The sequence below is a fragment of the Ovis canadensis genome, chromosome X, assembly GCF_042477335.2.
Source record: "Ovis canadensis isolate MfBH-ARS-UI-01 breed Bighorn chromosome X, ARS-UI_OviCan_v2, whole genome shotgun sequence".
Taxonomy (NCBI): Eukaryota; Metazoa; Chordata; class Mammalia; order Artiodactyla; family Bovidae; genus Ovis; species Ovis canadensis.
In genome coordinates this window covers 102,964,381-102,992,160 of record NC_091727.1, presented here as the reverse complement: position 1 = coordinate 102,992,160, position 27,780 = coordinate 102,964,381, and the positions used below count along the sequence as shown (strand labels likewise).

Genomic DNA, 27,780 nt, shown 5'->3' with positions numbered 1-27,780 from the left:
TATGAGCCAATAGACATGAAATCCTTTCATTATTGATTTAGTCTTCTAGTGCTGTGTGCACAGACACGTTCAGAAACCTGCAGAAGCAGAGCACAGACGTTCTGACTGCACTGTTGCGTACTTGGGTAGAAAATCTCCAATACCCTGCTCCAACTGCATTTTGGGAGAATCTCATTCCTCAGTCCTATAGCAACCAGTGCTGTTAATGTGAGTGTGAGTAATATGTTGCCTCCCGGCACAAACAAGAAAGAAATGTTAAAAGGGAGAGTGGGGGTGTGTTCCAAATTTAGCTTTCCTTCCAACCTCTGCCCATATGGTTGGTGGTTAAAAAAATTATTACCAAGCCAACAAAATGTAACCTGATATTAGGAGTTCCACTCTCAGTCTGTGAAACAGGGCTAATATCAGCACACGGTATTCATTTGTGTTAATACCCGCCGATATAGGGAGACTCAGCTCTGAAAGTGGTCCTTGCTTTGGTGCCCCATGAGCTGGCCTACAAGACTCCCATCTAGATTTGGAAGGGAGCTGAAGAGACTTCCATTGGTTAGCAGAGAGATTTCAATGGCAGTCCATCAACCTCAACAGGGAATAAGGGCTTTTGAGGAAGAAAAAAAAAAAAAAAAAAACCTTATGCATCTGGTTAATAGTTTCCAAGTTTCCAATTCTAGGATTCCTAAGGAATTCCAAAGGCATCTTAGATTTCAGACTAACTGAAAATGAGGGGCTCTTTCATTTGCCAGCATAACTTTGGAAGAGAGAAATTTTCTCCCACTTGTGGTAGAAAGAGCTATTGATTCAAGCCTAGAAACTTTAAGGATGAAGGAAGGAAAATAATCTTTCAAAGCACTCCCTTTACCCCATGACGTGCTGGTAAATGTTTAATAACTGGCTCTCTCTCAAAAGAAAAAAAAAAGCATGCATGTTGGCTTATTTTAAATTTTGTTGGAATAAAGGATGCAGGTCATACAATTTACATATCATAAAATCTATCAATATTCTTTAAACTCCAAAAAAAGCCAGTTGGTTTTCACAGAATGCTTTCACTGACTTTTGCCAGACTCCAGCATCTGTAGCCAGACCAAGGTTGCAACTGACAAGCAAGTGTAGCTCCTGCAAGAACACTGCTTGATATATTGGTTCACATTAAGAAACAGGACAAAAATGAAATGACAAAGATTTATGTGGGAACATCACTCCTTCATCAATGACAGGAGTGACTTTTCTGCTAAACTGGATAATAGTTTTCAAATAGTGGAAGAATAGTTTCTCGATGTATTGTGCTATTTATTCACAACATAATAGCTACAGAGACAACCCGATTTAAAGTTTAATCGCCCTGCTAACATTTTTTTCCATCACTTTCTTGACTCTAGATTCTAGACAATCAACAAAACAATAAGTCAAGCCCTCATTTGTAGTTTTTAGTGATTTCTGGGGTGTAGACATTTCTGTCATGGTCACTTTCAAGCTAATGATGTGAAGACACTACACAGAGTTGGGAAGAGTATAGGGTACTTCTACCACTCAGGCACAAGGAGACACAGATAATGTCAAAAAGGCATAGATAATACCAAACCAGTCAATTCTAAAGGAATCCAACCCTGAATATTCATTGGAAAGACTGATGCTGAAGCTGAAGCTCCAATACTTTGGTCGCCTGATATGAAGAGCCAACTCATTGGAAAAGACCCTAATGCTGGGAAAGACTGATGGCAAGAGAAGAAGGGGGTGGCAGAGGATGAGATGGTTAGATAACATCACCAAATCAATGGACATGAGTTTGAGCAAACTCCGGGAGATAATGAAAGACAGGGAAGCCTAGCGTGCTGCAGTTCATGGGGTCGCAAAGAGTCAGACGTGACTGAGTGACTGAACAACAACAATGGTAAAAGTACTAAGATAACCAGGATCTGATGAATTTTGAAAGGCTTGTTTTTAATAGACTATAATTATAGCTATATAGAATTTAATTTTTAATAATGGCTATTTTAAACAACTGAGTCATGAAAATTCTGAAGAGAACAGTCAGCTCATGTGAGCCAGTGCAAGCCAGCAGCAGTACCCCACTGCCCCCACCCCCATCTAGACTTCTGCTTGAGTCTGTTCCACCTCTGGGTCCAAGGGTAGCGAGCAGTGCAAGGCAGAGACAGACAGCGGGTTACTTCTTCCCACTCAGAGTGGGGTCTGCTGCTCTTTATTGCCAGTCTGCGAGGAGGTAAGTCCAGAAGTTGCAATAAGCACTTAGACATTTTTATAGCAATTTGACAGAGAGATTTTTTTAGATCTGCTGAGTCTCATAATTAAAAACTATGGCTTTTATTTCTGTAGGCCTTTTTTAAAAATCATTTCCTTTTATTATGTTGTACAAAAGTATTGGTCCATGACAGATTTGGAAGGAACAACAATTGCAACAAAAAAGCAAACTAAAAAATACTCTGGTTCTTCACTAGAGAACCTGAATGTACTGGCCTATTCTTTGAGGCCAGAGTTGGAAGGGAGAGAGTGGTGGAGGAGATAAGGGTGGACTGGACAACCTTGATATTGACCATTCAGCCATTAAGGACAAAGACTTGTAACTGGAGGAGGCTCCGTATCCCAGTTTGCTTTTCTAACACGAGGCAGGAAGCTATGAGCCTGGAAATAATTGGGGAGAAATTAGAACTGGATTCTCATAGTAGTAAAACAAATCTAGAGGCTGTGAGTGACAGACAGGATGTTGAAAAGAATTGCTCCCTGGAAAAGTCTGCCATTTGTAAGGATCTATTTGCTTAGGAAAATAGTTGCAGAAAATCATAATTGGTGACAGGTGCTCAAATACAACCAGAAAATCTCTTCTCCACTCCTCTTTCCTTCCCGGAGCCTGAAAAATTGTCTCATTGGTTTGCTCCAACAACTTGGTTCTCTTCTGTTATATTTACATGTCTGCATCATAAAACCATAGCATCTCAGAGCTATTCTGGACCATGGAAGTCAAGAGCCCCTAATGTAGGTATCTATCCATTCTCTGACATCCCACTCTACCCTTACACCAAGCCAATGTTTCTGATATATGGTTGTTCATTCACTCAGTCATGTCCAACTCTGTGACCCCATGGATGGCAGCATGCCAGGCTTCCCTGTCCTTCATTATCTCCCAGAGTTTCCTCAAACTCATGTCCATTGAGTTGATGATGCCATCCAACCATCTCATCCTCTGCCACCCCCTTCTCCTTTTGCCTTCAATCATTCCCAGCATCAGGGTCTTTTCCAATGAGTCAGCTCTTTGCATCAGGTGGCCAAAGTACAGGAGCTTCAGCTTCAGATACATGGCTACTTACTCTATAGACAAACACCTCCAGACTCAGGAAGCTGATTTCCTAGAGCAATCCATTCCACTGAAGAATCGCTTAAAGTGGAAAGTTTAACCTTTTTGTCAGTCAAAATATATTTCCTTATAAATTCCAAGTATCGGTTCTAGATCTATTCTCATCTTCCATATGCAAGACCTCTAAATAGTAGAAAGTGAAAGTGAAGTCGCTCAGTCGTGTCCAACTCTTTGCGACCCCATGGACTCATGGACTGTACCCTATCAGGCTCCTCCATCCATGGGATTTTCCAGGCAAGAGTGCTGGAGTAGATTGCCATTTCCTTCTCCAGGGGATCTTCCCAACCCAGGAATCGAACCCAGGTCTCCCTCATTGCAGGCAGATGCTTTACCATCTGAGCCACCAGGGAAGCCCCCAATTCTCCTCTTGTAGAGACTGAACATTGGGACTTTTTTCAATTGTCCTTCCACTGACCCTGTTTGCAGATTCTTCTCCATTCTGCTCACTCTCCTCAGGATGCACTCAAGGCTACAGACTCACAATGTCTCACACAGTGTGTCCTCCCCCTCACAGGAGGCCCTACCCTGGTATGGACTGGAAGAGGGATCTCATGTCTCTTGGCTCACAACTTCCATTGCTAGAAGGATACTTGGAAGAAGCTAATGAAAGAAGCTTCCCAGGAGACGCTAGTGGTAAAGAACCCGCCTGCCAATGCAGGAGACATAAGACTCGGGTTTGATCCCTGGGTCAGGAAGATCCTCTGGAGGAGGGCATGACAACCTACTCCAGTATTCTTGCCGGGAGAATCCCATGGACAGAGGAGCCTGGCGGACTACAGTCCATGGGGTCGCACAGAGTCGGACGTGACTGAAGCGAGTGAGTACACATACACGATGAAAGAAGCAGAGAGGGTGAAAGCTACCAAGTAGGATGCAAAAAGAAGCAAATGCTGACAAGTAAACCTTGCCCATGGATAACTGAAGTATTTATCAAACACCTACTGAATGACAACTGCGGAGCAAGGCAGGAGAAGGAAGCAGAGGTTGGCGACTGATTGCTGATGACAAAGACTTGCTTTCTAACCTCTGAGAGGCACATCATTAATCAAGGAAACCACTTCACTCGGAAAGCCATCCTGAATGTGCTAATGAGATTGCCCCCTGGTCTAACAGAGACTGTTCTCAGACACCAGAATTTGCAGACTAACCTTGACTCCATTTTTGTTTACTTGGTAATTATATTATTGCTTAAGTCCACCAATGAGCTATAAATTAAGATTCTGTCTGCACAGGTATTCCCATTCTTATCTTTAAAGGTTTTATTTACCATCACCCATATCCATTAGGATTGTTTAAAAAAAATCAAAAGGCAGTAAGTAAGTCTATTTAGAAACATCAAGAACCAGTAGTGCTTTGGATCATTTTCTGGATCATTAAACATCGCTTGGACAGGTGTGTACATAGGCAGGGTCTGTAAGAAGATTTCCTTTCAGAAAGACGAACAACAAAAACTGCCAGTAACGTCATTCCTACCAAAGGAAACTGGAACTCTTCTGTCCCTGGCACAGGCAAATAAGAGGGAGAAAGAGGTGATGGCTGTACCTCTATTCTTTTCGCCATATTAACAAAGTTGACAGACAGCATTGTCTGAATTGGAAAGAGACTTGATAAGATGTGTGCACACTTGTGCAACGTGTGTAGTTTCAGGGGTTTTGTGGAAGGTCAGTGATTGTAGGGCAGCTGATGACTCTGAGTTCCTCCTCTAAGAATGGGACCTCAGCCTGGCTTTGTATCTAATCTCCACCTGCAGCCCCTAGGACTGTGCTCACCATGTGCTCTCAGTTTCTCCCTTGTTCTGCAGGCTCATGATTCCTTGCGCCCTGGGCTCCTCTGATTTGGCTCCCTCTAGAGTCCATTGTTCATCAGGGGAATGTAGGGCCATCACGCAGGTTTGATTAGACGTTGAGTCTCTTTCTGGTGCTCCCAGATCCCTTGGGGATGAAGTGAGGATCCCTTCACTTCTATCTGGCAGCTCAGGTGGAGGCTCTAGGCTGGGCACTTTCCTGCTGGTTCTGCTCTTTCTTTTCTACTAGTAAGTATTGAACCTCCCCCTCCTATTCCTTTCTAGTCACACTAGATCACAGCAATTAGTTGAGGCTGTCACTCAAGTGGCCAACATGGCTTCCTCCAGGGAAAATCAATCACCCCACTTAGCCACATTCATACAGTCAACTGTTCCCTTTTAATTTGAAAACTGATGACAAAATATAATACAATGGTCACAAATTGTTCACACTATCCCCAACACTCCCCCAATTCTTATAGCTGTATGGAAGGTCTACCAATAAGCAGAAGCATTATAGCGATGTGTGTCATTTTTATCCCCTGATAAAAGCCTCATGGCCTAATGGTTCAGAGGGCAGTAGACCCACAAACGTGAACCCCAGCATATATCCTTTAAAATAACAAGATGGTAACTTTAGTTTTTACCTTTCCTTATTCTCATCTTCCACCAGTTTACCTGAAGTAATTCCCTAGTCAACACTAAGGCGTGGGGATGGCCCCTTTTTGGGTACACTTACTCAGTTGGTTGGTAATGTCACTATGAAAGTTTGCATCCAAATCCCTCTGCATGAGCCATGGGAACTGCACAAAGCTCTGGGGTGAGGTGGGAATGGCTGTCTTGTCCATGTATTAGCCTGAACAACCTGGTCTGTGTCTGAGAGAAAAGTGCTATTATAGTGAGCTTTGGTTCCTTCAGCTTCCCTATGGCATTTGATCTCTAAAAGAGAAGATCAAGGCATGAAAGCAGATTGCTTGTAGCTAAGAACAAGATAGAATGGAAAGAATCAGGGGCCCTTTCATGACCCTACCCAACTCATTGTCCTCCCCTGCCCTGACTGCCCCACTAACAACCAAAGAAAACAAAACATAACTAGCTGAGATTCTTTCAAGATGTAGGTGACTACTACTTTTGTGACTGGTTATTTGCACAACTCAGCAGACATATTTGTCATTGCTTAAATACCTTCTTACTGGGCTAAAAACAAGTTAATGAGCAACCGACAATGCTACCCTGGGGATGGAAAAAGAGGGAGTACATTATAGAGAAATTTGTTGGCCAGAACATTGGGAATTTAATTTATTATTATTCTTATTTTAACTGTAGGCTTTTGATGAGTAAAATTCACTTATGACCCCATGGTACCAAATAATATTAATAACGTTACCCTAAATGGGTAATTGCTTTACAGTTTATAAAGTATTTTTATATTCATTATCACATGTGTTTCATTCAATACCTTATGAAGTGGGCCGATCAGGAAATATTTTATTATTTTTGCATATGAGGAATATGAGGCTCAGAGGAGTTGAGTGACTTTGTCCAAGTCCAACACTGGTAGGTAACAGAGCAGAACTGAGACTCAGTTTGTCTGACTCCATAGATGAAATGCCCTCCTTCCCGCGATATCTCAAGCTTCAGCAGCCTAAGGGTAGGAGAGTGTCCCATTCACCCATCAGCTGGGACCCAGGGTAAATGACAGGGGGCCCACTTATGCTGAGATCTTATGGTTGAGGGACTGATATCCCAAGGAAGAAGGTTGAAGGGAGTCACTACAGGATCTTAGCTGAGAATTTCAGAAGTGGATTACTTAGTGGTTAGCAACCTTCAACATAAGCGCCAAAGATCTGACTGCTGGGTTTCCAAGGAGTGCAAAGGAAGTGAGATCAGGTCATTCAAACTATAGACTACATTGTGGGAACACGGCCATAATCTATTCCTGGACTTGTTACCAGCAGGGCAGTATAAATCCGCATATATTTTGAGCTCTGAACAGGACTTGATCACTTTCCCATTAAAAAAATCCGAGGACATTTCACTCTCCTACAAACCCTGTACTCATTCTTCAGCAGGCAATATGATTTGTTCTAAAGTGTGAAAAATTTGCAGATGTTACCCATGATCAAAGGCCCATTTTAGAGTTCCTCCATTAATTGTACCCTTTTCACCAAGTCAACCAGTCAATGACTTTATTAAAACACGTGACTACCAGCCCACATTTGTGAGGGTTTGATTTGACAGTTCAGAAGAACAGTTAAGCCACTGAAGCATCCTTCCCTTATTCTATGCGCACAAGCGTGTTAGGAATCAGAGCATAAGGCTGCTGCCGCTGCCGCTGCTGCTGCTAAGTCACTTCAGTCGTGTCCGACTCTGTGCGACCCCACAGACAGCAACCCACCAGGCTCCCCCGTCCCTGGGATTCTCCAGGCAAGAACACTGGAGTGGGTTGCCATTTCCTTCTCCGCTTGAAAAAAAAAAAAAAGAATGAAAATCATTGGCTTAAAAATATTTTCTAATCTCTGTTTTTAGCAAGAGGAGAGTCATTGTTCTTTTGCTTCCAGATTGTAAAGTAACTGTAGGGAGGAACTATGGGGTGCAGAGACTCATGGGGCTCACAGCTTCTCTCCAGAACTGCTGGGAAGGGGTGACTGGGAGGGGTGGGGAAGCAGACAGCTTCTGTCCCTCCCAACAGCTGGGGAAGACACAGAGGAACGGCAGAAGGCACCTGCTGAGCCTTGGATTTCACCTTCACTTCCAGTCAGGGAACAAGTGTCAAGTTTTTTTTTTCAGCCCTCACACTGACATGAAGAGACTGCATGTTTCTTGAGGGCAAATATTTCCACAAGAAACACTGGTTGAGTATGGCAGGAAAGTGCCCTTTGGTTCTAAGGGCTGGTTCAAGTCCCAGGCCCGAGGTATGTTCCATGAACTGTTCTCCCCACGCTGCCACCAAGCAGCTGAAGCCCCTCTGCCTCCCAGGGAGCCACCAGGAATGTTCCTATATACTGTGGTCTGTTTCTGCTTTCCTCATCCAAAGAAATCAGCTTTCGCAGTATCCATTCTTTGGCCCAGCTTGAGACAAGAGTCTCTTTGTTTTCTGACTTGCTGTTATAAAGATGTTAGGCTCGCCAGCATGCTTTGGCTGTACCCACAGAACAGCACAAGCTGGAGCAAGAAGAGGTCCAGGAGAGACAGGGGCGAGGGAGTGGTAACACAGATGTCTCTGAGACAGGTACTTCTTGCTAGGAGTTTTTCTGTGAGCATAAATTTCAATTGTGTTTCCAACAGCAGGTATGCACATGTGCACACCTACGTGTGTGTGTGTGTACATGTGTGCGCATGGGCATGTGTGTGTGTTTTCTCTGTGGGTGAGACTTGGCGGACAGGAAGCAGATGCTTAAGATGCTTAGTCATCATGTCTTGGCCAGGGACACATGGCCAGAGCTTGGAAAGCTTCTCAGGGATCAGCCCCAGCCAAAGCTCTGGGAGTTGCCAGCTACCCAAATAGCTTACAATAAGAGCTTTGACAAGGCCAAAAACTAGGAACAATGCTGATGGCAACCTGGCAACAAAACAGTCATCTTATTGCACCAGGTCCATCATAGATGATCTGTCTTTGGAAGGGAGTCTGAACACGGGTGTTCAATGTGAGTGCTTTATAACTCATGCGCTAAATTCAATCTTTTCAGAAAATACATGCTGAACTAGGGTTGCTGAGAAAGCCAAAGAGCTTCCAGAGACTTTGGAAGAGTAATAACAGTCCTCTGCTTGTTATAAATATTTGTAGAGCTTCATAGGTTACAAAGCACTTTCACACTTATTATCACATTTGATTTTCACAACCACCCATTGAAGTAGGCAAGTATGATTATCCCCATTTCATAGCTGGAGAAACTGAGGCTCAGAGCAGCGACATAACTTGCTCAAGGTCCCACTATAGTAAATATGCTAGGACTAGAACCGAAGTATCCTAACCTATCACAGAGATGATGGGCCTTGGGCCTCTCTTATACTCCTTAGAGTACTTAACTCAATGCCGGGACAGGTTAGCGGCTTCTTGGATGCTTCAAGTATCAAGCCTAAATGCCACAAGAGTTCAATTAGAAGGTGGTAACGACTAAACAAATCACCTAGGGATTGTGTTAACATGACCTCCTGATTTAGTAGGTCTTTAGGTGGGGCCTAAGATCCTGCATTTCTTTTTTTTTCTTCATGAAAAGTATTTTCTATTACTTTTTTAAAAAATTTATTTTAATTAGAGGCTAATTACTTTACAATACTGTATTGGTTTTGCAATACATCAACATGAATCCGCCATAGGTGTACATGTGTTCCCCATCCTGAACACCCCTCCCACCACCCTCCCTGTACCATCCCTCTGGGTCATCCCAGTGCACCAGCCCCGAGCATCCTGTATCCTGCATCGAACCTGGACTGGCGATTCATTTCATATATGATATTATACATGTTTCAATGACATTCTCCCAAATCATCCTCCCCCCTCCCTCTCTCACAGAGTCCAAAAGACTGTTCTATACATCTGTGTCTCTTTTGCTGTCTCACATACAGGGCTATCATTACCATCTTTCTAAATTCCATATATATGTGTTAGTATACTGTATTGGTGTTTTTCTTTCTGGCTTACTTCACTCTGTATAATCGGCTCCAGTTTAATCCATCTCATTAGAACTGATTCAAACCTATTCTTTTTAATGGCTGAGTAATACTCCATTGTGTATATGTACCACAGCTTCTTATCCATTTATCTGCTGATGGGCATCTAGGTTGCTTCCATGTCCTGGCTATTATAAACAGTGCTGCAGTGAACATTGGGGTACTCGTGTCTCTTTCAATTCTGGTTTCGTTGGTGTGTATGCCCAGCAGTGGGATTGCTGGGTCATAAGGCACTTCTATTTCCAGTTTTTAGATCCTGCATTTCTAACAAGCTCCCAGCTGATACAGATGCTGCTGCTCCATGGACCCCACTTGGAGTAACACGGGGTAAGGGGAGATTGCAGAATGTCAGTTACCTGGCTTTAGTTGCCTTTTATGGGTCTTAAATAAACCAAAAAATAAGGCAATTAATTCTGATCTACATTTGCAGGCTCTTGGAGTTCCCATAGGTCAGTAGCAACAGCAACACGCCAGGTGCTTTAACAGTAGGTAACATTTTTGGAGTGTTTACTAGGTCCCAGACCCTGTGCCAAGTGCTTTGCATGGATTATTTTATTTAATGGCCACAACACTATGAAATAGGCTGAGAAAGGAGGTAACCCTCCAAAAGGAAAACATATTAGCCTTGTTTTGAGGAGTGAAAGGAATAGGTCAGCTGTAACTGTGGGTAAGAAGACACTTTTTAGTGGTCATCTCAGCAGCAATTAAATTTAACAATCGGAAAGAAGGGTCAGACTCCAAATTCAGAAAGAAGAATTATAGAAAAAAAGAGAGCACTTGGGAAACTTTAGGATGAAGACTTTTAAAAGTGAATATAGCTCAGAAGGCCTGGATACTACTCAGAACTTCTTATGAGCATCCTGGCCTACAAGTGTGCCGAGGGCCAGGTGTGGGCAGCCCTTGGTAAAAGAAGCCTGGCTTGTCTGACTGGAACAGTCAAAGGAGCTAGTATAGAGAAAATAAGATCTGTTTTAATGTGTAAATAGCTCCGGAGAAGAACAAAACACAGGGAATCTGCATGGTCAGAAGAAGGTGTCCCTGAAAGACTCCAGTAAGTATGTTGCCAGGGACTAAAGCCAACATCGTCACAGACTGTTGGCAATAGCATGGCCAGCGAGAGATGCCTGGGCATTCTCTTCATTTTACAAATGGAGAAACTGACTTCTCAAAAGAGGCAGGGGCCTGCCCGGGGACACATGGGAGTTAGAAGCAAAGCCAAGAATAGAAGCTCAGCGTCCTGCACTTCCTCCAGTGCATCAAAATCTGGGAGTAAGTGAGCCAGGGAGAGCAGCCAGTAGGACTGCTTACTGGCCAGAGTGCAAAAGAACTGTTCGGGGCCAAAAGGGAGACAGGAGAGAGTCTGAACATACTCTGAGCCTTGTTTTTTATTTTCAAGTTGTCTTTTGGAGGAAGGAATTTGGAAGCTCTAAATGAGATAGAGGTAAATGCACGCAGTGTTCCAAGTCTAGTTGACGAAGTGGATGTTGATGTATCACCAGGATCAGATGGCATCTACCCAGATTTGGGGTAAAATTGTGTAATAGCTGACCAAAGTGTATAGCTCGTTATTCCAAATAGCTATTGTGCCACGAGCCTGGCAGATTGCCAATGAGTCTCCTCTTCATGAGAAGCATTTGAAAGGGGACCCAAGGAACTCCAGGCAGGTAGGCTCACTGAACATGTTAGGCAAGTGTATCCTATTGGGAGTAAAGCATCATTTTTTCTGGAAATTAAATTAACCACCATTTGTGTAGCATTTTACAGTTGACAAAGCACTTAGGGTTAATCATGCCTAACTAATTGACTAGAATTCTTTGAGAGGATAAATGGGCATTTGGACAAAGGGAAACCAGTAGATGTAATCTATTTATATTTTGAAAAGGCCCTTGACAAGGTCCCACACCAAACACTCTTTAAAAAAGTTAAGTCACCATGGAATCGGGGAATTGCACTTTGAAATGGATAGGGAAGTGGCTTCTAGGCAGGAGAGCAAGAGGAGGGATAAACAGGGACTTTTGGAGAAACACGAACAGTGGTGTGTACTAAGGATCAGCATGGGGACCAGTTACTAGTTTGCTGAGTCATCTAAGCAGTCTTTAGCTGACCACAAACTTTTCGGGGGGAGCAAAATGCAAAGCAGATTTGTCTAATAAATGGCCCCTGAAAGCTGACTGCCTGACTCTGAATCCTGACTCCGACCTTAGCCACTGCATGACCTTAAGCAAATTACTCTACCTCTTCCAGCATCAGTTTTCTCATCTGTAAAGTGGGAATAATAATAGTGGTGGTGTGAAAATGACATGAGGCGACGTGTGTGAATTTCTGGCACAGCACTCACAGCATGGTAAGTGTCTAATAAACAAAACCTTCTATGAGTTTTAGTTATTATGTTTACTCAACATTCTTTCTGTAGGATTGCCAGGCTCTGAGTGACCATGTTATGCCTTAGGAATGGAACTTGGGAGCCAGTGCAGACCATTTCTTGCAAGTATTGGCAGAATCTGTTTTCGTAATTCAGAGGGCAGCGATAAGTATGCAATGAGATGGTTGTGAAAGATTTCATTGAAGGAAACAAACAATTATGGAGCACCCAGTATGTTGCAGATACTGGGACAGCTGCTTCACAAACTTTTCCCCTTGATTTGATCCTGAACTAGTTGCTTACTGATGGATGAATCAAGTGGATCCCCTTTTGATGGATGAGGGAATGCAGATTTAGCTAGGAGGTTAAGAACTGACCCAGGTCCTTCTATCTCATAAGGAATAGAGCCAGAATTCAAATACAAATTTACTCGACCCCTAAAAATATTTTCACTGCATAATATTTGAAATGTACTTTTAGGGATGGGTGTGATTCAATAGAAAATAAAAGGGTATGTACATAGAAATAAATGTGAGGAACATTTGAAGACAGGAATAAGAATAGTATGTCAATTCATGCTCCTGGGGGATGAGTATGGTTTGCTCTTTCTGAAGAGTAGGGTTGCTGTGGGGCTAGTGGTGGGAAATGACAGGGGAAGGATACTTTAGGCTAGACCAGAAAGCCCTCAGAACTCTGCTAAGGAGTCTGAGCATAACCCTCCAGGCAACAGGGATAGGATGAAGGTAGCTGAGCTAGGAAGAGGTAGGAGATGCTTTAGAAAGATTAACCTGGCAGCTGTACAAGGTGAATTTGGTGGAATCTTCTGCCTGAGTCTGATTCTTTGTTCTCTAATCTGTTAGCCTAAGGCTCTCAATACTCCTGGCTTAGCCTAGAAGCCTGGAGACCATTTACGATGTGATCTTAGCATATGTGGGGGTGGGGGATGTGAGGAAGGGAGGACAGAAAGGAAACAGTGAGAGAAGCAGAAAAAAAAAAAGATAAATCATCTACAGAGATTTGGTGCCCAATTGTATATGAAAGTCAAGGGAGACGAGTCAAAGATGACTTCAGTTTTAAGCCTCAGTGACTGGGATAATGGTAGTGGCATTAGAAAAATAATGATATTAAGGGAGGAACCAGTTTGAGATGGTCTATTGTTAAGTTTGATTTATGATACATAGAGTTAGGGGTAATGGTAGGAAAGTCAGGAAGAAGAAAGCTAGTAAGCAGCTGGAGATCTGGGAAGGTAGCTCTGGAGACCAGTGAAGGCTGGAGGTAATGATTTTATGAGTTATCCCCACAGTGGTATAATACTTAAAGAATGTTCACTGCAGCATTAACCACAACAGCCAAGAGGTAGAAACAGCCTAAATGTCCACTGATGGCTAAAGGAATGAAGTAATCATGGACAGGCATACAGTGGAACATTATTTAGCCTTAAGAAGAGGGAAATCCTGTAGTCATACACTACAATGTGGATGAAACTTGAGGACATCATGCTGAGTGAAATAAGCCAGTCACAGAAGGACTACGTGACTCCACTTCTATGAGGAGCTAAGAAGCCAAACTCATAGATGCAGAAAGTCAAATGCTGGTGCCAGGGACTGAGGGAGGAGGAAAGGGAAGTTAGTGTTTAATGGGGACAGATTTTCAGTCACACAAATGAAGAAGTCTAGAGATCTGCTGTATAATCTGTATATTACTATTAATAACAATACTGTACACTTAAAGTTTGTTATGAGGGACTTCCCTGGTGGTCCAATGGCTAAGACTCTGTGCTCCCAAGGCAGGGGGCCCAGGTTCCAACCCTGGTCAGGGAACTAGATCCTACATCCCACAACGAAGGGTTCACATGCTGCAACTAAGGATGTTGCCACATGTTGGCATGTTGGCATGTTGGCATGTTGCCTACATGCCACAATGAAGATCAAAATTCTTATATGCTGCAATTAAAGACTTGGTACAGTCAAAAAAATAAATATTTGAAAAAGTTTATTAAGAGGGTAGATTTCATATCAGATTCTTTTTGCCAGAATAAAAAAAAAAAGAACTTACAGAAATCATTAAAAAAATTTTTGAAATAGCCAAAGTAGATAAGATACGTATTTTCTCTGGAGAAGTGAGAAAACATAGAAGCTTAAGAAGAGACTCAGTTTCAAGACAGCATTAGAAAGAAATAGGGAAGGAAAGAGGTTGAAACAGAAAGAGGAGCTTGTAGGGTCTCAGAGGTCACAGGCAATAGGGTTTCAAGGAGACGGCTGTGCATTGCAGAAGGAAGAACGGACACCAGAAGTCTTGAGACCCAAGTTGGATTTCTAGCTCTTTCATTTAGATGAATCTCATTTCTTCTCTGAGCCCCAATTTTCTTGTAGTCATACACTACTTTATCTCTCTGTATAAATGGAAACAAGAATGCCTAGCCATACAAAAGCATTTTGTACATTGGGCTAATTGATGCAAATGTGGCTTGTGAAGAAATATTTTTTGTTATGGTTGTTTTGCCTTCTTGGCAGCATCAGCTCTCTATTTTTCTTCTACTTGTTTTCATGTCGCTGTACAGTTATGTAGCATAGCCTATCAGTGTTAAACTACTAGTGGAAAAAACTAAATATGACATTCTAAGAGGAGAAGGTTCCCTAATGTCTTTTCTTTGAAAGTTACCCCACCATTGGCTTTTCACTAGGCTCTCAAGATTGCATTTCTTTTTGCATCTCTTTTTATAACTGAGAAGAACCAAGGAAATTTCCAGTAGGAAACAAAGCCAACTGATTTAGGTCAGTTCATTTTAGATAATGAAAAACAGGAAGTTACCCTTTTAGGTCCAGAGATCTTTTTAAAAAGCTACCTGAAAACTTCATTTTTCTAAAGTGTTGCCTTTCCTTGATGGTATTGTGTGTTACAGAGATTTTAGTGAAGTTATAAAGAGCAGATTCAATTGGTATTCAATTCCCAAGCATCATGATTTTAGCTCAGATTTGAACCAGCACTAATCACTTACCTGCAAGGAAGCGGAGCTGGTTCTTCACTTTCATCATTCCATCGCCAGAGCCTCCGATGCACTCATCTTCATCATCACCACAGTCTCCACTTTCAAGCCCTTCCTCATCAAGGTTTTTATCCAGAACTCTGCCTTTGGGTACAGACATGGTCCTCAGGAGCTGAAAGAAAACAACCAGGATTGCAGCAACTTTCCGTATTTCTCAGGTAGGTCTAAGACAGTGTGTTGTTAACGGGAAGCATTTTAAAATGGGAAAAAGAGCTACACAGAAAGTTTTAAAAATCATTTTCAAACTTACATAGACATACATTGCTTATACTCTTTAGAGCTGCATACTTCTGGACCTTTCCATAGCATTTGACATGATTCTCCACTCTTCCACTCTACTTCCACCATCAGTAGCCAGAACGAATATTGTATCAAAACTTTCCCATGTCTTAAGCCTCCGTGGGAGGAGAAGTCACTGATGAGGAACTAAGTGATGATATAGGCAAAGCATATTCATAGGCTGAGAGAACACCAAGTTCAGAAAAGATGCCTGTGAAAGTCCACTAGATCTGTATTTACATTCACCTAATTAAATCAGCAAATGCATCCCACCACATGAAGAAAATGGCAGTGACATTTTATACACATTTAGATGAATACTTATAATTACTTGTTCCATACTATGCCCTGACCACTTGAAAAACTTAAAATCTCCATCCTCTACAGTTTCAATAAGATGCTTTGAAATTCATTCTGCTTTATTGTAGATCACATAACTAATAAGAGGCATGCCTGTTTTGCTGTGCAGTATCTGGCCTTTCAGTCACACAGTCAAGGCCTTTTTAATTTTAGGGTGACTTCCACCTCCCAAAAGTCTCACCACAGACTCAGAAGCCCAGCTCACAGCATGAGTGGTCTTCTGAGGGCAATTTTACTTTTCCTCACCATCTCTCTCCAAGGCTGTATTCCAACACCCTCTATTCCTACTGTAGCTTCTGCCCCACCATCCATGTTTAGTCCTAAATATCAGTCCACCTCCTATTTTTAAATAATGGACAACAGAAGATGTGGATATGCAGAAAGTGAGACTTTTGCAACTGCAGAGCAGGTATCCAAGAAAAGAAACGCTGAATATTTACACAGGCACATTTTGGTTGTCGTGGCTTTCACTGTGTTCACTGTCCCTGCAAAATATACTTTTCTGCTCTCCACCTGTGATTTAGCTGTTACACCATGATCTACTTGGAACAAGCTATATACCATAGAGAAATGTGACTCTGCAGGTTTGTTTCTCTTTCTAAGCAAAGAAAGAAAAATCCACAATGAAAAGCTGGTTCTTTCCTGGCCAACAGCCTCTAAAGGTATCAGTGAAGCCAACCCCTCTATCATCTTCTACTCCAGCACCATCTCCACCATCAAACTCTAAACACATTTCTTTCTCTACCCTTTCCCCCATCCTACGCATCTAAACATATAATATAGACACAAAGGCTGGGATAAGCTAGACCAGCAGTTCTCCAACATTTAGATTTCAGGACCCCTTTATACTCTTATTGGGAATATCAGGGAACTTTTAATTATATAGTTGTATCTATAAACATTACCATCTCAGAAATTACAACTGAGAAATTAAAAGAAATATTTAAAAACTAATTTAAACATAACAAATAAAAAACCCATAACATGTTAACATAAATAGCATTTTTAATGAAAAAGAAATATATTTTCCCCTGACATAAAACCATTAGAAGGAAGGCTGGCATAGTTTTACATTTTTGCAAGTATCTTTAATATCTAGCTTCATATGATACCTGGATTATCATATCTACTTCTCCCTTCAATCTGTTGTTATATGTTGTTTCAGTTGAAACATCTGCAGAAAATCCAGCTTCTCACAGGTATGTAATAGGAAAAGACAGAAGTATTTTATTAAGAGTAGCCTTTTCAGATAATTCTGGATAGTTTTCATTGAAACTACATAAAAACTCAACAAGTGAAAAAGGTTACTTGCAATGTTAAATATGAAAACATATAAGTAAACTTTTCATGTTATGTTACATTAAAATCCATTGGTATATTTTGAATTTTGAATGGGCCTTTTACCCATTTTGTCTCATCATGCACAGATCATCTGGAAAATATTGGTTCACTGAGCTCTGCAGGTCTCCCAAATGTTGACACCTTTCATTATATGATATTTTAAAAATCACATTCATTAACATCATCTCCAATCTCATTTAAAAAGTCTTTGAAGCATTGGGAAGCTCTCAAGGTCATGGTGATAGATACAAGTTTTCCAAAATTTTAATTTACTTTTTTTAAAAAATTTACTCTTTAAAGTTTGAATTTTATCCTTGGCAACAAACACTGTCAGTATTTCCTTTAACTGTCAGGCTCTCTTTGTTCCTTTCAAACAAAATGTCTAACAAATACTGAAGCCTGCATAACCATAGTTTGTCAGTCAGTAAAAAAGGCTAATTTAGCTCATGGCTTAAATAATCTCACAAATGCTTTTCCTTAAGACATGTATCAACACAGTTTGTAGCATAAGTACCTTACACGTAAGTCAAATGTCATAACACAGAATATTTTTTTTAAAGTTCACTCAATTGTTAAGGTTTAATATATTAATGATTTTTACTGCTTTAGCAATGATATTCTTAAGTGGAGTGCCTTTTATTTTCCTGCAAGTGTAATGATTACGAGCATAATTTGGTGTCACTACCTTGATTCATACTGTGGTACTAACAGTTGTACTCACTATTGCTTCTGTACCATCAGTGCAAATATCAGCACAGTGAAAAAGGCAAATAATACTTAGTATTGTGCAAGTCATTTTGACTGTCTGGATCCTTGGGTTTCATGGATTACCAGGGTTCATTAACTATTTGAGTGCTACTACCTAGACGATAATGTCATTTCAGTTTGACCAAACCACCCTAATTGCTTCCATTACCATTATGAAATGTATGGGAAAACTGCTTTTGACATACATGTTTTAAGGTCAATTTTGAAAAATACATCTTTCATGTATGTCACAGATTACCTGAATTAGAATTGTTCACATAAGGGGAATCTGTGGTTAGATACAGCTTTGTGGACTTGCTGTTTCTCAAGCACATCTCACATCTGTGCCTTTTATTAATCCCTTCAGCAAACATTAATTGAGCACCTAATGTGAGTTGTTTTCATTTCCGTCTATTGAAAGCACTCCATCCTTTCAAGCCAAGTTCAAATGTCACTTCCTTAATAAAGCCTTCTTGGCCACCACAGATGGTCATTATAATTCTCCCTTTCCCTCTTCCAGCACTGCTCCCTGTATCTGTACCTCCCAAATAGCACTTTATGAATGCAACCTGGTATTATTTATTGTACATGTGGCTTCACTCCACCACCAGACAGTGAATGCCTTATTTATCTTTGAGCCCCATACCATTTAAGGCAGTGTCTGGTACATAGTTGTTGTTTAGTCACTAAGTTATAGCCAACTCTTTTGGGACCCCATAGACTGTAGCTTTCCAGGCTTCTCTGTCCATGGGATTCTCCAGGCAAGAATACTGGAATGGGTTGCCATTTCCTCCTCCAGGGGATTTTCCAGACCCAGGGATCGAACCCGTATCTCCTGCACTGGCAGGCGGGCTCTTTACCACTGAGCTACCAGGGAAGCCCCTGGCACATGACAGGCACTCAGTAGCACTTCAGTGCTATTGAACTGAAGCAAAAGGAAGTGGCATAGCATATTTCATTCTCTAAGAGCTACTTCCACAACCTCATAAAAAAAGAGAAAGCCAAAGCACAGATGAATTATAGAAAAACTTGTAAATGAATAGCTAAAGGCTTTTGGACGACCCTGGCTAAGATCTGTAGCTAATCTTTGAGAGGCTGTTTTCCAACCTCGTGTACAATGCCTCCAGTATTCCCTGGTATTTTTAAGTGCAATTAAAAAAAAAAAAACTTTAAAACTTTGCCAGTGAAATTACTTCTTTAGTTCTTAAATTACTCCCACTTGGGTGACAACTTCAGCATTGAAGAAGGATTACAGCACACTTTCCAACCATATTACATAGACGTTGTTGATGAGCCTAACCCTCACTCATTAACAAAACCAATCCAAACCTAGAAAGCTATTGTTAATGCAAAAGTCTTAAAGGACTCTGAAGCGCCAGAGTGTTGAAAGAAGGGTAATGTGTCAGTGATGAGGAGTTGCCAGTGAGGACTGTGAATTTAGTACAGCCTGGAATTTGGCACAGAAATCCAATCAGCTAATTACAATTCACAATATTGACCTTTTCGTTCCCTCTCTCACTCTTTACAATGTCTTCCAGACTGAACGCCCACTTTATGAAAGGAAAGTTATGAAGACTGTGTACAGTTAACTTCAGGTGCCTAATGCTTTTGATTAACTGTTTGCCATTTTCAAAGGACAATATCCTATTAGCTTTTTAAAAGCCAGGGCTCAGAATAATGATTATTAATGTAAACAATCTTATTAAAACACTGGTCTGATGATTTTGCTCCACGACCCCACTGAAACATTCACTAAACCTGACATTTCTGCCTTGCATCATTCGGCCGGCCTTAGCGAGAAGTACATGAGACCTTTCCACTGCGCAGCTTTTTCCATTTTCTACCCCTCTTGCTACTCTGTTGACTCACATGAAACTTTCACAGTTGCTTAAATATACAGTTTTTATTTTATGATGTCATATTTTCATTATGTAAGTATTAAAATAGAAAGATGAAAGAAAGGGATATAAGGGGGAAATTCCAATTTCCAAACTTTAAGAACCAGTGTTTGGTTTTCGAGGGTAGGGTTTGTTTCTAATGGCTGTATTTTTACACAGTTGAACTTGCATTTTAGAATTTAGACTGACTCGAATTAGAATCCTGGCTTTTCCCCTTATTAACTTCTTTTTTTCCACTTACTAACTTTGCTGCTTAATCTCCCTATACCTCAACGTCCTCATCTGTAAAATGAGGAAAATGCCTGTCTCCTAGAATTGTTGTAATGAATAAATGTGATCAATGTAATACTTCAAATGTGTTTAAAACACCTACACAGTGCCCTCCAGGGATCTACCAAAATCGACCTAACCATTTTCCTAATTTTGAAAATATTACATTGCTTCTAGTTCTTTTACTCCTATAAATAAAGATGGATCATCAGGAGTATTCAATAGTTCTTTCCATATTTTGGATTATTTCCTTAGTTTCCCATTAGTAGGATTACTGGGTCAAATGGTCTGTACATTTTTATACACCATGAGAGTGAGTCTTCGACAATTTCCATCTGAATCACCTAGGATGTTTGTTAAAAACTCCAGCTTCCAGGCCCCACGCACAGAGCTTTTAATTGAGTAGGTCTCCGGTGGAGCACAGCCCCACCCTGCCCTGTCCCCCACCTTCCTGTGAGTGAACCACAGTCTACACTTTAAGAAGGGCTACTCTAGTGTTACTCTACCTGCCAGAAACCCAGTGAAACCGTCTTTGGACAAGAGTCACCTCAGCTCCACAGGTGTCTGAATCCTTAATGCATGTTCTTCAAACCATTTTATTAAAACTGATGATTTCCTTTTTACTTAGGTATGGACATTATGACCTTTTGTCTTTGTAGTTAATGAAAATACTCTTGTATAAAGTGAGTGACTTCAGGATTACAAAGCAAAATATTTAAGTTTCCTTGGAACAGGTATTCAGGGTTGTGTGATAAAAGGAAACAGGCCTTGAATAATTACTTAAGAAAATTAGAACCACAGCATAAGAGCAAAAAAGGCTTTCTAGAGTACAGCAATTTCATGTTCTTAAAACCATAACCAAGATAACAAAAGAACACTGCAGCATGGGACAGCGTGATTTGGCCAAAGCTCTTTTCATGCTTGGTTGACAGAACAAAGATCAAACGACGTACTTGTTGTTCTTAGGGGGATCAAATATGCTGAAATTATACCAGAGAGAGCAGCAATTCTCGATCTGCCTATATGGTATAAGTAATGTGCCTCTTGGAATTATCTTGATTGTACAGATATGGACTTTATCAGCCACACACTTTGCTAGGACTTAACATATGTTCTTTCATGTAATCCTCAAATCCACCCTATCAATTTGTATAAACAAGGAAGATTGCCATCCCCATTTCCCATGTCAAGGGAGGCTTGGAGAGGAGATAAGACTAGACCAAGCACTAAGTAAGTGATAGAGTCCTCATTAAAACTAGAGTCTTTTGCTTCCAAGTCCACAGGTCTTCAAAACAACAACAACAATAACAAACCTACGCTCTCTTAGGTAAAGCCATCAACTAATGGGGCCTTCACTCACATTTTTTGTCATCTTGACTCTCTACCTAAGATAATTTCCAGTTCAATCTCATTTTCTCAGATACTATCCATGAACTATACCTTGATGGGAAAGCCTTCTGTTACTGGCTGGGAGAGCTGGTTGGGGGGACAGGGGTAGAGGGAGAGATAATGACATCGGATGCCTCCTGCTTTTTTCCCAGCCTCCCATCTCCTGTGTCTTAATGAACCAAACCATCTTATCACAAATGCGTTTGTTTTGAAAAGCTTCAGACAGCTGGTTAGAATAAAATGGAGAATTCCATCACTGCTGCTACATGGCTATGAGTTTTCTTGACTTCAAGCACTTTAGCATTTTAAAAATAAAGGACAAATAACAAAGTAGATACTACAAATATGGGGCTTGGTACATATTTTGAGGATTTAGCTAGTTTTGTCTCTTTTGTCCACTCACTCTCTAGGCATTTTTCAAAATATCTGGAATCCAGGTTACCTTTTAAAGCTATTGAGCTGGGCTTACAAAACTGATATTGAACTATTTGGGTGCTCAGCATTATACAACCTGCAAGGAATGCTTTGGGGGCTCAGCTTTCCATGTCCACAGCAATGTAAATACATGCTTTACTGTTTGTATTTGAGTAGCATAAGCTAATGGGAAACAAATGTAGTGGCTCCAATGAATCCCAGCTTTGGAGGAATGCCATTATTATTTATACGTTGTGCATATCCACGAGACCTAGGGCACGTGACCTCTGCTTTGCGTGCACAGTTTCTTTGAACTAATGCACCAAACCACAGCCACAACTAATTGGAAACAATTGCAACTCCACACGTTTGAGAAGAAGCCAGAACCAAAGTGCATAGGGCTAGAATGAATGGCTATATAGGCACTTCACACATTGGAGAGGCAATAAAGTATAGCCCTTAAGAGTGTGAGCTCTGGAATCTGACCAGCATGGATTTGAATCTCTACTCAGTCTATTTACTATCTGTGTTACTTTGGGCAAGTCACTCAACCTCTTCGAGTTTCAGTTTCCATGCCCATAAAATAGAGGATAATGCTATTTATTAACTTCACAGGGTTGTTGAAGATTTAAATTCAATAGTACCTTTCACCTTTCATAGTCCTATGTATCTTTCTTTCATAGAACTTTCCACAGTTTGTAATTATATAGTCCCCTGTCGCACCCCCACTAACAGAAGAAATAACCGTCTGTTTCAATTACCAGTGTGTAGTGCAGTGTTTGGTAGAAAGTAAACATTTACTAAATATTCATTAAATGGATGAATGAGTAAATAGAAGAATGGGTATAAAGTGCTTAGCACATTGCCTGGCAAGGCTCAAAAGTGTTAACTCTGTTGCTGAGGTTGATGGTGATGATTGTAAAGATGAGGAAAGGGAGGAAGAGGAGAAGCAGTAGCAGGCACAGTAGCCACCATGTAGAGCTTATTACAAATGACTTGTGAAGCAAAACAAATAACACTCCATGGCCAGATACCGAGGCACCAGGAGAGAGGGTGGGTGAAATGTTTTTAAGAGTCTGGGGAAAGCCTTCTGGATGCTCCCAGGAAGATAAGGGTCTGTGCACTAGGATGCATGCAGAGAGAGAAATGTGCAGTAATAAATAGCAATGGGACCTGTCAGAGGCTGTGCTTTCACATGGTGTCAAGTCAGAAGGCCACCCACACCCAGATACACTCTTGCCTGGGCATTGCTTCCACTTCTGCCTCTTACCCACAGCACATGCTTTCTCTACCACTTCTAGCTTCCCTGATTCTTACTTGATGTTTGTTAATGTAGTGGAAACGTATGAAAATAAGTCCTACCAATTCAATAAGTACCTGGATAGTAAAATAAGTCAGGATGTGAGAAAAGCAAACTTGGGATGAAATTAAAACTATTCCTATGGGGCTCCCTCCTAGTGGTAGAAAAGGTTCTCTGCAGTTTTAGGAAGCTGTCCACTGCCTTAAAATAAAAATAGCTACAATAATATTACTTATTAATAATAGCTTAGAACTGTAGAGTTTTATATGTTTCTAAGAGGAGGCAAGGAGAAGGCAATGGCAACCCACTCCAGTACTCTTGCCTGGAAAATCCTATGGACGGAGGAGCCTGGTAGGCTGCAGTCCATGGGGTAGTGAAGAGTCGGACACGACTTAGCAACTTCACTTTCACTTTTCACATTCATGCATTGGAGAAGGAAATGGCAGCCCACTCCAGTGTTCTTGCCTGGAGAATCCCAGGGACGGCGGAGCCTGGTGGGCTGCCGTCTATGGGTTCGCACAGAGTCGGACACGACTGAAGTGACTTAGCAGCAGCAGCAGCAGCAGAGAAAGAAAACTTGTATTCAAATCTAGACTTTATCATTTACTAGCTTTGTTACTATAAGCAAGTTATTCTTTCACCTCTCTGAGTCTTATATTTCTTATCTATAAAATGTGTTTAATAATACCTATTCCTATCTCCCACACTGCATTATCATGGGGATAAAATAAAGTAATCCATGTAAAGCACTAAGCTTAGTATCTGGCATATAGTAAGTAGTTACACAATAGTGTATTAAATTTTATATTAAAATAATACATTTATAAGATCTGAATCTCTGAAGAGCATGAATTCTGAATTTTTGTTTCCAGTTAACATTCAGCTATGGCCTGGGTAAGATTTGTTCTGTGGAACACTTGTTGTTTAGTTGCTCAGTCATGTCCGATTCTTTGCAATCCTATGGACTGTAGCCCACCAGGCTCCCCTGTCCATGGAATTGTCTAGGCAAGAATACTGGAGTGGGTTGCCAATCCCTTCTCCAGGGGATCTTCCCAATCCAGGGATCGAAGCCATGTCTACTGCATTGGCAGGCAGATTCTTTACTACCGGGAAGCCTATAAGCTCTCAATAAATCTTAGTTATTGTGTCATTACTATCAGCATTTCATTATTTTTATAATTAAAAGTATTTCTATTTTCTTAGTGGATCCATTCTGCACCCCTGTAAGGCAGCAGGGCAAGTATTATTAGGTTCATTTTTTAAAATAAATAACTTGGAGCTGAGGGATATGTGAGGCAATGTACTCATTTTTACCTTGAAAAAGTTCAAGGTACTTTAAGGTGGTTAGGATTTGGAATGGGGCGGGGGGGAAGGCTTTTGTACTCCAGCATTAAATTGGAAGGGTATGGCCCTGGGACTAGCACAGTTCCTGACACATAACAGGTGCTTAGGAAATGCTCGGTGATCGAAAGAATGAATGAACCAAAGGGCTAACCAAATAAACAAGCAATTTATTCACCGAATTTTGGTTCTCTCAATCTTCCTCTCTTCGACCCTGGTCTGATAAGCCATTGCTATTGCTTTCGCATGATTTTAGCTGATTCCTGCCAGGGAGCCTTGGATATACTGAGGCTAGACAGATGTACAGATATACTGAGTGACTGACTGCGAGCAGGTCGTTTACTCCCCCCTGGCTGAGGGAGCCCCCTCCTCTGATAAAGTGGGATAAAGTGAAAGAAGAAGGCAGGAAATTAATCTTTTTAAGCAAATGAACCAACTAATTCAGAGGTAGCCAAAACCAACCAAAGCACTAAGGGGCTGAACATGGTTCCTTAAGGCTACCTGGTGAGCCTCTTCCAATCCCCAGATGAGTCTTCTGTTTCTAGATTAGTTGGCCTAATGGGGGTCAGTTCCGTGCTCTGTAATGACCTCCTTTAGTGTCTCTAGCAATACTAGAATAAATCTCATTTTAGGGGTCCAAAAGCCCCACAAACACAGTTCTGGTTCTAAGGCTGGAGTCAAGGCTGGCCTAGCCTCCAGGAGCCAGCCAGATTGGGCTGACTTGCCAGTGTGGCCGCAAAATGCAGATACAGCAGGGTAACCTTTCAGGCCGCCAAGTCCAGTTTTCCTCAGAAGGCATTCAACCCTGGCCACCACCATTGTTGAAGATGAGTGACCTTTTTGTCCCCATGTCAGTTTTAAATTGTGAAAAGTCTCAGGGATGAAATATATCTTCTTTTCTGGAATGAAAACTTACTTTGAAGACATCTGTGAAACCCCATGGCCCTACTTGGTTTCCAAAGGAATCACCTTGTTAGATGTGGGAGGGCCACTGATGGAGGGTAAAGGCCCCAGGGTGAGAGTATACTAGGATATCACGTTTCCTCAGGGAACTGAGGTTACACAGACATGATCTGCACATTTACTGTTGTCCTAGTGTATAAATGGGACTCATTCCAAATAGATATTTTGTGGTTATACTTTTGGGAAATGAGAATTCTTGCCTCTAAAAATAACCTCCGTGAATGAACCACAGCAGCTATGTCATCAAGCACAGGGCTTTAAGAGTAGAGGGTTCACTATCTTTCAGAAGGAGGCCCACCAAGGGTTAGTGAGATGGCTCTAGTTTTCCTGTGAGAGCTTCCTGCCTTTAAAGGTGAGGTCTAGATTAGGGTTGATAAATAGGTTTTCAGTGAAAACTGTTTTCCTTCTCTGGTGTACTCTTAGAAAAATATGAATTTCAAATATGCTTCAGATAACTAAGGTTGCATTGTATTATTCTGAAGTGTAATAAATGGCCTGGTGCCTCTGGTACAAGTAAATTAGCTGGGACTTGATGAAAAACTAGATTCTGAGTTTCTAGTTATTTTTTCCTTGGAAATCAGAGTGCTTTAAACCCTTCCCTTTCCAAGTTTTAGGCTGTAGATTCCTAAGAGGGAAGGAGGCTCCCATAGGAAACAGAAAACATGAGTAAAATTATTTTAATAATCATATCTAATCACATACTTTTAAAGGTTGAAATAGATGAATCAAAAGAATGGTGCTCTTCAACAATGTTCATAGCAGCATTATTCACAATAGCCAAGACATGGAAGCAACCCACTGACAAATGAATGGATAAAGAAGATGTGGTAATACACATACATATATATACATATGCATACATACAAAGGCATATTTGTCATAAAAAGAATGAAATAACACAAAATGCACCAACATAGATGAATCTATATATAACCATATTAAGTGAAGTAACCCAAAGACAAATATCATATGATATCATTTATATGCGGAATATAAACTAGGATACAAATGAACTTATTTACAAAACACAAATACTTTTAGAAATTCCACCTGCAGAAGTTTCTGCTGGGTTGATTGTATATACTTATGAAGTAACTGCTACTTAGCATTTGGCTAAACTATTCTTCACACTCACCTTTCATCCCCTAAATAAAACACTCACTCATTTAGTATACGGAAATACTTGCCACTTGGTAGCACATCTTAGATTACTTTCACTTCTCTGAAGTAAATAAGCAGAGTTGGAGTCTAGTACAGATATAATCATTTTCATCCCCATCTGGGTTTCTCTAATCATTGCTTCTTATTCTTAAATTCCAAACCTCATCAAGCATTTCTCCTATTGGCTCTGCCTAGGAATCCATTTCTCAGACAGGCCCCTTGTTTTCCCTAAAAAGCTCATTACAATTTAACCACAAGGTCTGGGAAGAGCACCATGTAGCCAAGTCCAGCTAATTTGTACTCAGTGTTGGGCAGAGCTTGTTTCTGTGTTATTTTGGTGATGTATATGCCCCAGAGATTATGATGAATTATTTTCCTTGTTGGCTTTTTGATGGATGGGGTATGTACATTTTGCTTGCTACTAGAACTGAAGAGCTTGGCTGGCTATCTTACCTGAGTTCCTTCTCTATTTCACACAACTATTTGGTGGTGATGGTAGTGATAGAGTAGCAGGAATAGGAGAATGGAAGTGTGGGAGGGGAAAAGGACAGTTTATGACAGGCTGCAGCCAACACATATTTATAGTTTCACCTTTATTTGTTTCTCTTCATTGAGCTCAGTAAGTAAGAATGGCTTTATCAGTTCTAACACGGACTTGTCCACCATCTTCTGAGACTCTTTTTAGTCATATTAACATTTTGTTAAATAAACACCTGTTTCCCTCCCCCACAATGTTTAGCCTCTTTTGATACAGCAGGTAATATGCACACATTGTGAACATCCTGTTTATTCAACACATTTCTGGATACAGCCATGGTAATTTTCATCTTTGAAGAAATTAGCTCATATGCCCATGCAACAGGTAAGGAGATGGTTGGGAAGCAGAGAACTTACCTCTCAGAGAATGGTGTCCAATGTTAGAAATGGAGAAATTAGGTGTATTGAGCACCCTAAAGTCATCAGCATTATATTCAACCTGTTACTAAGGGAATCAGGTCATAGACCTGGAATGGTAACTGAGTTCGAAAGGACCTGAGAGATCATATGGTCCAATCCCATTTTACAGATGAGCACAGCAATCCCAC

General features: G+C 41.0%; 1 protein-coding gene across 1 annotated transcript in view; it reads right to left on the bottom strand.

Moving 5' to 3' along the window:
• Positions 1 to 27,780, bottom strand: part of GPC3 (glypican 3) — a 456,698-nt gene that overhangs the window by 50,213 nt on the left and 378,705 nt on the right. Inside the window, exon 7 of the mRNA XM_070290721.1 lies at positions 15,185 to 15,344. Coding sequence (XP_070146822.1) covers positions 15,185 to 15,344 — 160 coding nt within the window. The remainder of the gene's footprint in view (positions 1 to 15,184; positions 15,345 to 27,780) is intronic.